Source organism: Amblyomma americanum, chromosome 1, assembly GCF_052857255.1.
Source record: "Amblyomma americanum isolate KBUSLIRL-KWMA chromosome 1, ASM5285725v1, whole genome shotgun sequence".
Lineage (NCBI taxonomy): Eukaryota > Metazoa > Arthropoda > Arachnida > Ixodida > Ixodidae > Amblyomma > Amblyomma americanum.
In genome coordinates this window covers 283,932,586-283,945,873 of record NC_135497.1, presented here as the reverse complement: position 1 = coordinate 283,945,873, position 13,288 = coordinate 283,932,586, and the positions used below count along the sequence as shown (strand labels likewise).

General features: G+C 46.8%; 1 protein-coding gene across 1 annotated transcript in view; it reads left to right on the top strand.

The window, feature by feature from the left end:
* Positions 1 to 13,288, top strand: part of LOC144097621 (1-acyl-sn-glycerol-3-phosphate acyltransferase alpha-like) — a 31,560-nt gene that overhangs the window by 16,513 nt on the left and 1,759 nt on the right. The window contains exon 5 of the mRNA XM_077630280.1: positions 3,353 to 3,425. Within this exon, the coding sequence (XP_077486406.1) occupies positions 3,353 to 3,425 (73 nt within the window). The remainder of the gene's footprint in view (positions 1 to 3,352; positions 3,426 to 13,288) is intronic.

The following is a 13,288-nucleotide window of genomic DNA, read 5'->3' as shown; positions in this document are numbered from 1 at the left end:
CTAGATTTTCTTCTCTTTTTTTGCTATTCTTTTTTTTGCAGTGCCTGCCAGTATTATCGTCCAACGGTGCACAGCTTAGAATGCGACGTCTTCCGAAGGACGTCTGTTTGGTTTTCACATCTCTCACAAGCCGTTTGTACCGCAGCTAACGGTCAAGTTTCATTTTTGTAATAGTATACGGAAAACCTATGTCGGATCACGGAACACCTTTCATGGACCGATGATATAAACCGGGAATAACTGAGATACCCATCGACAGTGAACTTCCAGCGAGTTGGAAGTAGGCGATTTGAAGCTCGAATATGACTGGGACAAGCACGCTCCGAAATGAGGCCAAGTTTAGCGAAGTTGTTCGTAAAAAAAAAAAAGAAACGTAACGAAACGAAAATACCAGGTGCGAAAAACAAGATGGCAGCCGAGTTTCCGACCTATAATGGAGGTCCCTCCCGAGCTCCTCTTGGTTCCTCTAGAGGCATCGTTTAACACCCGTGTGCGAAATTCTTTCAAGTGCTCTTATGCCAAAGAATGCTGTAGGGAACTGGTAAATGCAAGGACACACATTCGGGCACATTCTGCTTTGCGTGACGCCGCGCTGGAAAACTTTGTGCCACTCGTATGCTCAAATGTGAGCCCTACCCGAATCAGGTGCCTGTAGTACAAACACGCGCAGAAATTTTCCGAACACGGAAGGCACGTAAAAAATGAACTTCCTCGCAGCTGGGAGAGCGGCCTGACAACGAGAGGCGCACTATGCAGAGCACACACTACAGGTCGTGGCTACATGCTTAGACTAGGACTTGTAAAAACTTGTGCGCTTCCAGTCACAGCCGCGCGGCGCCTCCCAAACACCACGGGCACTCACACCGTTCGTTGGCGACTTATCCCCAACTAAAGTGCACCGCAATGGGCGTTTCTTCTTAGAGGTCATGACATGCACGCCTATAATCTGGCTAATGCGATAACGTGGAGAGCTGGAAAGCAAATTGAGTGCGCTTAATGGCTGTCTGGAGCAGCACAAATTTTTTGTATGTTTGGGATGTTTGTCCACCATTATGAAACCGTGGCAACGTAGTCCAACTCCATAAAACTTACTTAATTTCACGCTTTTCTTTCGACGCGGTTGGCGTTGGGACAAAGTCGAAAACTGTTGAAAGGGATAAGCGCGTTGGTTGCGGGTGCAGCTCCTTCCATAACACGCAGTGATAGGATTTTACCGGATCGCGTTCCGAATTTGCATGAGCAGTCCCGACTCCCCTTATCGGAACAGGCGTTTGTACGGCATTTAGCTCTCCTGGTAAGACTCGTCCGTCGACCGCAATGCATGCACGCACAGCGCAAGTGTCTCGCTGTCTTCACCGTTATGACTAAATCTTGTCACGAGGGCGTTTAGCCAGTCGAATACGCAAGCCATGGAAAAAAAAAACTGTTGTTCCATCCAACGGGCATTTTAGCAGAATGCGAAGTATTTCTTTAAGCTGCTGATATATATATATATATATATATATATATATATATATATATATATATATATATATATATATATATATATATATATATATATATATATATATATATATATATATATATATATATATATACTTTCAGCTTCCCGGCACACGTAGGTTAGGCCCAACCGCGCCCTAGACCGTGCTGTATAGCTCAGCCATACGCCGACAGGCTCTTATTCGAGACCGAGAAGTTCTCACCAACAATCAGTTCGCGTGAAAAAGTTCGAAACGATCCATTTGAAACGATCAACGCCCTCCAGTTGGGAATTTATAGAAATTCGTGTCGTCCTAAAGCTCGCTTGACACCTGGACTCCATGTACGCGAAAACTCACGCGAACGCGAAGGCGACGGCGGCGGCGACGGCTGGCGTTCGCTCCGTCGCTTGTGGGCAACCTCCATGCAAGCGAAGGCGGCAGGCGACGCGAACCCGCGACGTGCGCAGCGGACTCAAGATTAGAAACACGCCCGTAACCTGTTCTCTCTTGAAATTTTGTGAGTGTGCCTCATAGTCAGGGCCAAAGGAATATTTCCTCTATGGCAGCAGTGTAGCGGCAGTGGAGATAGCCAAAGGCGTGCTTGCGGAGACGAAGTTACATCACGGATTCGCGGGGGAGGTGTGCTTTCGTTCGGTGCCTGTGCACTCCTGCTTAGTAAAAACACTCCCATAAACTGTCACCGCAGTTTGATTGTAAGTGAGCAAACTATAATTTACCAGTGAGAATGCGCGCCGCGAGTTTTTCTGCACAGTTGGAGCGCAGCGGCACGGTGGATCGAGCGCCGGTACCCGCGTAGTAGTAGTAAGTGGATGTAAAGGGAAGAGGAAAGGAAAATGCACGGGCCTGTGACTGGTGTTAAAACACCACAACCACTGCCGGCGTGCAGATAGAGAGAAGGATAGGTAGGGTTTCAGAGGAAGAAGGAAGAACGCGCGCGCAGGGGCGCGCGGCGTCTCCTCCCTCTCCTGCGGCTCGACACGCATCTCTCCCTGCAGTACGCCCGCTCGCGTAGCCCGCTTCAAATGCCGTTAGCCCTCCGCACCCAAAAAGTAGATTGTTTTAATTATTTAAATCATGCGGGTCTGCCTCTCAGCTACAAAACCAAATATTTTATCGACGGTGGTGATGACGAAGACGACGGATGGGTTTCGTGAGATGTACCCGTGAGAAACCGTAGACAAACCGGAAACGGCTTTGGGTGGGCTCTGGTTGGCCAGTCGCGTGGGGGACTTCCGGGCGACGAGCGAAGTTTTCTGTGGGTGCAGATCCGAGCGACACGGCAAGCGACACATGCATTTTGCTTCGCGCGACGGCGTCGCTCGTCGCTTGCCGCCGTCGCCTTCGCGTTCGCGTGAGTTTTCGCGTACATGGAGTCCAGGCTTCAATCGTGAAGTAGCATAGGATCTGCTTTATTACGCGCCTAAGTAGGTTTCCAGCTGATACGAATGTTGCAGGCGAAGACTCTTAAAATTAGGATGGCAATGATGTTAGCGCTTCTCCATGGAGCATAAGATATGTTCAACCTTCCTAACGGGTGGCATTCTTTGTCACACTCACAAAAAAAAAGAAAGTGGCTCTAGGCGCACTAAAAGGTCCATAAAACGAGAGATTATCTCGACCTGCCTGACATAAATAGTGTAATTTACCTCATTTAACGTATTGTGCACGGCAATCGTTCATAGTTCAAGAAGTCACCTCGACTATCAAAAGTGTAACAACCTGAATTTCTCTTTTCGCTCCAACATCGCCGACACCGTTGGTCTGTAGATGACAATGCAGGCGTGAATTGATTTGATTGCTTTATTGTGAACTTGAAGCTTCTGCTCGCTCTACCCACTTTGTTCCAGGCCCCCGTACTTCCCCTGGTGTTCAGCCACTACAAGTCGTTCTTCTGCTCGAAGGAGCGAAAATTTAATAATGGTAAGCCTTCTGAAAGACATGCAGCGTCGCACAACTTCCAAGGGGCACACTTTCATGCGAAATTTTCGCGGCGAGAGAGAGAGAGAGAGATAAAATTTTCAGGTGTGCATTTAAGTCTGCTTAGGTGCAGTGATGCGGAAGCATTTCTCTTATTACTGCCGATTATGTTGCTGCGTGTTCGTTTGTTTATTCCTTTGCCGTTTCCAAGTCGTGTTCTTGCTCTGACTTCGGTTCTACCACATCCGAAGACGTGGCTCTTGTTCCTAGAACGTCTGGTAAGCACACCAAAGTACTAATCAATTCATGATATACTAGACCAATTAATTAATTTAGTAATAAAGTGATTCATCAATTTGGTAAATTAATTATGAATACATGGAGTAATGCTCTAAATGAAGTAATTTACCCAAATAATAAATTATCCATTAATTATCCGTGTCGATGACTTAATTAGTATAACTGAATTTAAATGTTTATTTCAGTAGCCCAGCAAATAACTAATTCTTCAGTTAGATTAAATCATTACTTAATTTGTGAATTAACCTATTAATTCAAGTAATTAATTAACTCGTCCGCAAATTAATCCATTGTTCAATTAACCTTTCGCTCACTTAATTATTCACTCGTACTAATGCATAATTATTTAATTAACTATTCCATTATTTATCCCTATAATGGATGATTGACAGTTCGTGCGGGCACGCTGTGATGACACGCTCTGCCAACAGTTCCTTACACGCCGCTCATGAGACAAGAAATGCTTTCTCATTAAAACGTTTATTAAAAAGAAAGGAAGTCTCGAGTGAAATGAGGGGCGTCCTCATTTCAGGACGCCAGAGGCTTGCGCTGCTTCGTGGACCAGACGGATGAGCTTGCGCTGATCGTACAAGTCGTGGCTGGACAGAACTACCTCCGACTGCTGGTATGATGTGGTATTGTGAAGTGAGGTGGTTTTGCTGTGCAACCCCATGAAATATGAAATAGAGTGGAACGACTGCGGCACCAGGGACAGGTGTGGGGAGTGTACAGTGTGGGGTGGATAACGCTGTACATGTAAGGTTCGGAATTGTGTTGGTCTGTACCTGTCGCCAGGCTACAGCCTCCTCTGTGGTGAGGTTCTGATGTGGTGTTGGATAAGTCCTTCGATTAAGTCAGAGGATTTCTGGGCGTTCTCCGTAAAGGACGGGAGAGGGGAAGTACGGGTATGGGTCCGCTCGATTCTTGAGCGCGCGAGCGAGACTGCCTCCTCATTTCCCTCCAATCCATATCCCGGGGTCCATGTTGTCTGGTGGAATTGGGCTAGCGGGGTTGGAGAACCTACCGGGAAGAGCAGGACCACCACTGTCTTCGGGAGTCAGCCGTTCGTAAAGTCCCATCAGGCTTGCTAGGAACCCGCCGCAGTGGCTCAGTGGTTAGGGCGCTCGACTACTGATCCGGTGTTCCCGGGTTCGAACCCGACCGCGGCGGCTGCGTTTTTATGGAGGAAAAACGGTAAGGCGCCCGTGTGCAGTGCGATATCAGTGCACGTTAAAGATCCCCAGGTGGTCGAAATTATTCCGGAGCCCTCCACTACGGCACCTCTCTCTTCATTTCTTCTTTCACTCCCTCATTTATCCCTTCCCTTACGGCGCGGTTCAGGTGTCCAACGATATATGAGACAGATACTGCGCCATTTCCTTTCCCCAAAAAAACAATTAATGGCTAGGAGTCTGTGATTATATGTGATGGTCTGCCAGCATAGTCGCAGTGCTAGATGGCGAAGGTGTCTGTGTGGCCGGGTCTTCGGCTGTGAGGGATACGCTCACAACCGGTTAGTGATTGTGACCCAGTGCGGCCACGGCGAATGTGCCTGGCTGCGGATATGTGGTCACGTCTGCGCTCACCACGTGGGGGTCGCTCTTGAGGCTTCGGCAGAGTTGCGCCACCCGGGCCTCGCGTCCGCCCTTGTGAGTCGTCCGGTACATGTGACTCGGGATTGGGGCCACTTTTTTTCAGCTTCGGACGTTCGGAGGGATGGAGGATTTTTGACGGAACTCCCGCAAGTCCCCCGGTGTACCCAAACGGTGGAGGATGGTCCTGCCCTAATGGTTTGTTGGAGCCTGGCCTTTTGGGGTGCGAGGATCGCTTCCTTTATCTCGTCGAAGGCGTTGTTGACGCCAAGCTTGGCGAGGCGTTCGCTGGAAGTGTTGGGGGAAGGCCAAGGGCTGTCTTGTATGCGCAGCCGATTATAATAGTCACCGCTTGGTCCCGTTCCTTCTTGCTGAGCTGATGGTACGGAAAGCCATACGCTACGCGGCTGACGACTAACGCTTTCACAAAACAGTGGGTGCTGTTGGGATTCAGGTAGCGTGGTCGGGCCGGAGAAGGAACGGGGAAGGATGGGACTTGACATCTGGGCACGAAAACGCACAGGTCGGGCAAGTGTCTCGACTCACGCTGTCGCCGACCTTGGTAGATAGGGTTACGCCTGTGAGGAGTTCTAGTCCTTCTTGGTCCACTGCTTGGAGAAGGGTCTGGCCATTTCGGGAGTCCTTCGCCTACCCCCAGGTGTGGGAGGGGCGTTTATGCCGAGCACGACCAGCTGGTTATACACAGCTATACAACAGGTCGCGTGAAGTACGGGCCCGAAATATTTATTCTCCGGTGCTATGGGGTGGGCTATAGAGGTTGAGGATGAAGGTGCTAGGCCGACCACGTTTTTGGTACAGGATTTCGAGCAGAAGGTGATTGATACTAGGGGCGTCCAGGGTGTGTAGTACGGTTGTGACTGGCGGCGAAAAATCTTGCGCGGCGCGCTGCCGCGAATTCCTCGCAAATCCTCCATGCGAGGAAGGAGCGAACGCCGTCTGCGCGCGCCCCGGTTACTGAGCCAAGCTCAGTGTGTGCCATCGTAGCGACGCTGTTATTACTCGCAGCGGCTGCTGGGCGCAAAAGAAGCGGATACAGCGTGCGACCAAAGCGAAGAAGCAGGTTTTTAAAAAGTGACAGTTTTAACGCTATTAAACCGAGTCCATACTCGGTTTCGAATACTCGGCACTTGGTTTAGAATTCTCTTGACTCTTGCCTAGACATTGCTTTACATTGTCCTCCAAGACCATTTATTTTAAACTTTCGTACCATAATACTTTCCCCTAGCCACAGCTTATCCAAGTCACTTCATCTCAAAGATCAAAGGTCGAGGCTTCAGAGACCCATTGGCTTTTTTCAGGATTGCTAGTGAAGCAGTGCTTTCGCTCTCAAAAGTGCGGCGGGCAGCAGCACTGTATCCTCTATGTCTGAGTAGCAGGCGTGCCTTGACCGGCCACTACGCACTTTGGTTCCTGCCGCAGGAGTTTGTTTATACATCCATCGTAAGCTTTCCTTTCACGTTAGGCCTTTCAAGCCGTCATCTCACATCAGCTATACACCTAAAATTGTTCACAACTTTGTTCATACACACTCCAGCGGCAACAAACGTAATGTACGACAGACGAAACGCCGCGAACAGACGTGGTTAGCGTAGATCGTCGGCGCGTGTTTACTTGCCTTCGAATATCGTAAAAGATATCGCTTCCTAACTGAAGCACGTGAAAAGACTGGTTCGAAGTTGCTTACATTATTTGCGTTACAACGAGCAAGCCTCTGAGTCATTAAAGAGATGTAAAACTTGTACATTTATAGTTTACTTAAGCCTGCGTCGGCCCCTGTTTCAAACGACGCCTCTGGCGCTGCAAGGACATATATGTTAGCTTCGATACAAGATTTGGTTATGATTTATCAGAAACGTGATGATTCGCGCCAAATGGAGCGCTTAATTTGACAACAGTTGCAAAATCCTGCTCGAGTCGGAGCAAAAGCAGGCGGCTCGGGTCGCGAACGCGGAGGGCGGGAAACAAGAACGAGGTGGAAAGCAGCTGCGCGCCATGGGTAGGGTTCCTTCCTCCTCTCGCTGGCTGGCGCGGCGTGCTATGCTCAAGCTGCGTTGGGCTCGCAAGTTGGAAACCATTTGTTTTCTTGTACCTTTAGCGCATCCTAGCACATTATGATTCTTTGGTAGCACACATACGCCCCAGAAGAGTGTTCCGACAGATTATATCTGCCGAATTGAATTTCGAGAAGAGAAAAAGGAAAGGAAAATATGCAATGCACTAGCTGTGGTACCTTCCCTGTGCCACTTTGGACTTCCATAAATGGCACATATAAACGCTGTGCAGTTCTGTCCAGGCAGTGGCGAAGGTTCGTGTACTAAAAAAAAAAAAACCTATGAAGTACCATCCGATTGTTTTCTAGCCTAAGACGTTCTATACTGCACGCTTAGCTTACAGTTAGGATGCCAAAAAAAAAAAAAAACTTCACATTTGCGTACACAAAATATTATTTGCGCAGCGACAAAAAATTGACAGACGATTACGATAGTCGGTAATACGAAATTTCCCGTGGCAGCCACCTTCCGGTTGTCCATTCCTCCGCTCTAGCCGTGGCAGGTGGCATTTTGCTGTCCTGGCCCTACTACCGGCCAACATGCCACCTGTCAGGTGGCGTGTTACGCCGATTACGCCGACGACTACGACGTGGAAGCCACGAACGGGCCCATAAGAGCTGCACTCTAAAATTGAAATACGTGCATGCCGAAATCCGAGTTCGAATTGTGCATCCCGTCATTGGAGAAGTGTGAGGAATATATGTGAAGATTTTATTTGAATCCGTCAACTGACCACTATACGCCAACGGATTATTTATTCGTCGCTTTAGCGTATGTATCAGTGGAAGAAGTATTAGACAGCAAAAATGCAACTCATGTGGAGAACCACCAGACTACCGAATAATATTGTGCATAATATTCATTATGCACAAATGAATATTTGCAAGAATACAAAAACATGTTCTTTGTACATTTTTTAATTCATTTATTTTATTTATTTCAAAATACTTCAGGCCATTGCTTGATCCATGCAGGAGTGAAATACATATTTTCTGCATACAGGTAAAAGGACGAACAACATACAATGTCTAGAAGCATACAAAACCATACAAAAACACAAGCGCACACAATTTAGCTTGTAAAAAGGGGTTCCAGTTCGGCGATGAAATCTTCACAATGAAATACATGTGTCGGCATGGAATTCCAGTCATCGACAATTCTTGGAAATAAACTGCATTTGTTTTAGGAGAGATCGGGGCAAGCGAGCTCGTGAACGTCACGAGTTCTTGCTGGACTACGTTTAATGCAGTGTGGAAGTTTTAAGTTTATTTTTTTCTGTCAAGCTCTTGTAGAAAAATGTCCGTCGATTTATTTTCCTTCGAGTTTCCAGTGTTTTAATATTATTTGAATACATTAACTGTGATGGCAAGTCTTCTCTTCTATATTTTCCAAATATTAACCTAACAGCTTTCCTGTTTACTCCTTCAAGTCGCATGATGTCCTTTTTTGTGTACATGTCGCACACTGGTGAATCATGTTCGAGTAAAGGCCGTATGCAAGTATCATAAGCTTATTTATTGACGTGTACTGGAGCAGATCTTAATATTCTTCGTAAAACCCATAACTTACGAGACGCGACTGTACAAATATTGGTCATATGTGTCGACCAGTTCAACTTATTAGTAATTGTAATGCCTAAGTATTTATATTTCTCAACTTCCAAAATTGCACTGCCATGAAGAAAATAAGGAAGCAAATTCGGTGATTTCGTTTTAGTTATCCGCAGAAGAACGTTTTTTTCAGTGTTAGTTTTAAACCCCATATCAAGCACGACTAATCAATGGCGAAAATTGCTTATTGTAGAGACATGTGATCATGTTCGGTATAAATTTAAACACCACACAATCATCAGCGAATAGCAGATACGTCGTCAGGAACAGCCTCAACTAAATCATCCGTATAAACTAAAAACAATAATCATCCAAGCACACATCCTTGCGGAACACCGAAATAAACACATAACACACTTGAAGGGGTATTATTGATTTGTACATATTGTTTTGTATCTTTCAGGTAAGCTTGAAACCATCGGACAATATGAAAAGGAATACAAATACATTACAGTTTGTACAGAAGTCTACCATGAAGCACCTTATCAAACGCTTTTCTAGAGTCAGAAAACACCACGTCTTTTTGTCTGGTCATATCGAGCACACGTGAAAATTCATGCACAGATAATACAGTGTAAGTGACAGTGAACAAACCCTGTCTAAATGCATGCTGATTTTCAAAAAAAATTGCGATCACAAAGAAACCTTCGCAAGTAGCTGGCAACAATACGCTCCAAAATTTTTCGACAACTACATGTAATAGACACAGGGGGGTAATTGTCAACTGTCAATCGATCACCTTTTTTAAGCATCGAAACTCCGCGAGCTTTTTTCCAATATGAAGGTATTTTTCCACTTGCTAATGAAAGTCTAAAGATAGCTGGGATCAACCCTGATATTTTCTCATAATAACATCTCCGAAATAGGTTCGGTAGACCATCGGGTAAGGCGGATTTTTTAGTGCCGAGATTGAACAACGATGCAGGACTCCTTTCGGAGTTATTTCGAGGTCGTCGTCTGGAACAGCCTTTTGTTTTATTTCATATTCGTCTAATGTGGTAAATACCCCATAAAAAACTATGAAATTCATCAGATATTATGGCAGCATCCGTTGTAATCTCATCAATTTTTTCATGAGTTCTTCTTTGGGCCTACTCAAATGAAGCCGAAATTTCTGCAGATCGGTCTTAAAAAATTCGGCTAAAGACTAGGAAAAAATTTATTCCCTGTGTTGCTCACTTTGAAAAGGAGATAATTATTTTCCTTAAATCCTGGTGCTTAGGTAACCTGCTACTTACGAAACCTCTACAGTCTACGTTTAGTACGTATAATATACCCCTTCAGGCGCTGGGTGCACATATGTGGACGCGATTTAAGCCTCGTCATATTTTCGTACACAAGGCGAATTTCCACCTTTGAATACTGCGCTCTTACCATTTTGAGCCTCCCTGTGAAGTTTGTGGCGCTATCTCTTGCAGCTACTGTGAAATGCGTTTGTAAAAAAGAAGAAAATATGTGCATCACGTCATTCTTTGGCGGGATCAGTAAATAGCTTTCTTTTTTGCATTCTATCTTTACAAATGATCGTGAATGATGCAATTTAGGGCTCGGAATATGTCCGTATGTTAATGTAGAACGGCACACCAATTTCCATTGTCACAGACGAAGAAAAAGTGCTGCGGTGGACGTTCCAAGTGGCGTCTCTGTCCATTTGCTCTTCCTTATCCTCGCCCACTGACTCTCGGCCATTACGCCTCTTTAAGTTCCTGATTCCGCTGCATCTAAATTCGGTAAGGTTGCTTTGGGTACCAGGTCACATGGGCTTTCACTTAAATGAGGTTGCAGATTCCTTAGCAAGAGCCTCTCTCAGCGGCCCAATTGTTGCTGTCCTACCATCGTGTGCATATACAGCTGCGGTGAGGTTTCGCAGCTACACAATATTTCAGGAATTTGCTGCCTCGGCTCTTACATCGTCTCCCGAATATCAGCATCTTCTGCATCCTTGGAGTAGCAAAGACTGGCGCTCACGCAGACTAGAGGTCTCTTTCACGCGCTTGCGTTGCCGGGTTCCCCTTCTAAATTTCTACCTTCACAGATCTGGCCTGGCAGCTTCCCCACTGTGCCCTTTTTGTGCCGAACCTGAGACAATAGATCACTTCCTGCTGTTCTGCCGCCGCTTTTCTCATTTGAGGAAGCGTCTTTTGCAAATTCCATTTCATCAACTGGGCTTGCCTGTGTCCTCCGCGGTTTTTCTTTCCATTGGCGCTTCTTTGCTTGGACGAAGCGACAGGAGTGTGCGCTCTGCTGTGCAAAATTTTCTTCAAGAAACGCAGCGACTCCCATTCTAATTTCTTTTTCCTGATCTCTGTCAGTAAGACATTGCAACATTACAGGCATTGTGTACTATTATGCACATTAAGCAATTGTCCCGTCTTCGATCTCCAAGTTAACTGGACCCCTTTCCTTCCCTCTTCCAATCTATCAGACTACATACTATTACCACTCCTTTTCCCGTCAAAAATTTCCTGTATCCAGTAATTAACCGCCTGTGTCTTGGCCACTCCCCCGTAGTGGGTATGTGCCAGCAACGTCCGAGGCCTTCCTTCCTTCCTTCCAAGTGGCGTGTCCACATACGTGGACATGGCGCCTTAATGCCGAAAATATTAAAGTGGCGGTTTCTCGCCACAACGCACCGTTATTTTTTTTTTGTGCACGTACGGTAGGAAATGGGCTTACTTCTTAAGGGGCATTGAAAACTATGCTTGTACAAAGAGAACTTCGCACGAGTCCAGCGCTGAAGCGCTTTTCATGAAAATAGCCGATGTAGAAGCACCTCTAAAGAAGTTCGGCCGACCGAGCAACGAATACCCGCAGATGGTCGCAAAGAACCGTCACTTTGCTGGGCCGCTGCCAACAAACACAGTGCGCTATGACCAGTGCTTAAAGTCAGGGAGGTCTAGGATGGTCTTAGTCCCCCTACCAATATTCAAAAATGGATCTGAGACCACCTGTGCTAGATTGTAGAACACATGAATCTGGAGGAAGCAACAATTTTCAGTGCCGGTCAGAACATTTTTTTTTTCTACCGTTTTGAAAATTTCGCTGCGGCTTTTAACAAGAATCATTACATTTTCTTTGAAACCCGAGACAGAGAAAAATGCAAAGTGGCAGTACTACACAAGGGGGAGGGGGATGAAAAAATTGGCAGTGGCTTAGCTCGGCTATGCCAGGATATACGTAGCGAGAGGTCATTTCCCTGGCTGAGCTTGTCGTGGTCACTGTATGTTTAGCAATGAGAGACATTGGGTATATACATCTTTTATTCATTCTGTTTGACAGAGACGAAGACTGCCTGATGATCTGTGAAGTAGAATGCAGCGGTCTCAATTTTGTCGATGCAGTATTTCGATTCGGTAGAGCCGCTTTAGTATACAAGCTCTATAGTAGTTCCCCATTGTGTAGTGCGGATTTGAGGGTCCGAAGCTAAAATAAAGTAACACTTTTCTTCATATACTGTCTAAGAGAGTCCTGTTTCCTGTGGAAATCACCCAAAGTCACACACAACTGTGAAACCGTGCCGTAGGCTGGTTGGTACACACGCTGCAACCACGTCAATCGTCTGCTTGACAGATGTTCTCGGTGCCACGCAGACTCCTTAGATGATAATGCCGCTGTCCAGAAGCCGAACACAGCAGGCTTCACCATTGTTCACCGCGATCGAAGGGAGATGTCTGACCACAGTGATACCTTGTTTCACGTACGACTCCAGCGTTCTTATTGGGTTCAATCCAACTGCCAAGCGACAACCTCAGGATCGGAAGAGTTAATCTTCTCTTGTCTATACCGCCGTTTAGCAGCGGCTGGACTCTCCTTCTCTGCATGTATGTCAAACGTTGTGATACAGACGCCCACTACATTTCTGCCTTTTATACGCAATCCTGCGCATGCGACGCGGGGTTCGGGTGAGAGAGCGGCGTGCGGTGAGGCGGCGACGAAGAACGCGGCGCAGCTATGGGGTCTCTCTGGTTACCATGGTATCGGCGCATGCGCACAACTGCTCATCCGCGTGATGTCACGCTCGGCTTTGACGGTGGAGCGGGCGCGGCGACGGCGAAGCGCACGCTGCACTTTGCTCCTCTTCGGTTGTCATGGTAACGGCGCATGCGCACATCTTTCCTCTCCCAAGTACCGCGAAATGCTCTACCGGTAGCCCAGTGTAGCTCTCGCTAATACAGACAGACAGACAGACGGACGGACGGACGGACGGACGGACGGACGGACAGGCGCACAACAGCTAAATGCGGGGAATTGCCACTCTAAGGGCTATACGCACTAAAAAAGGAGCCAGTGTT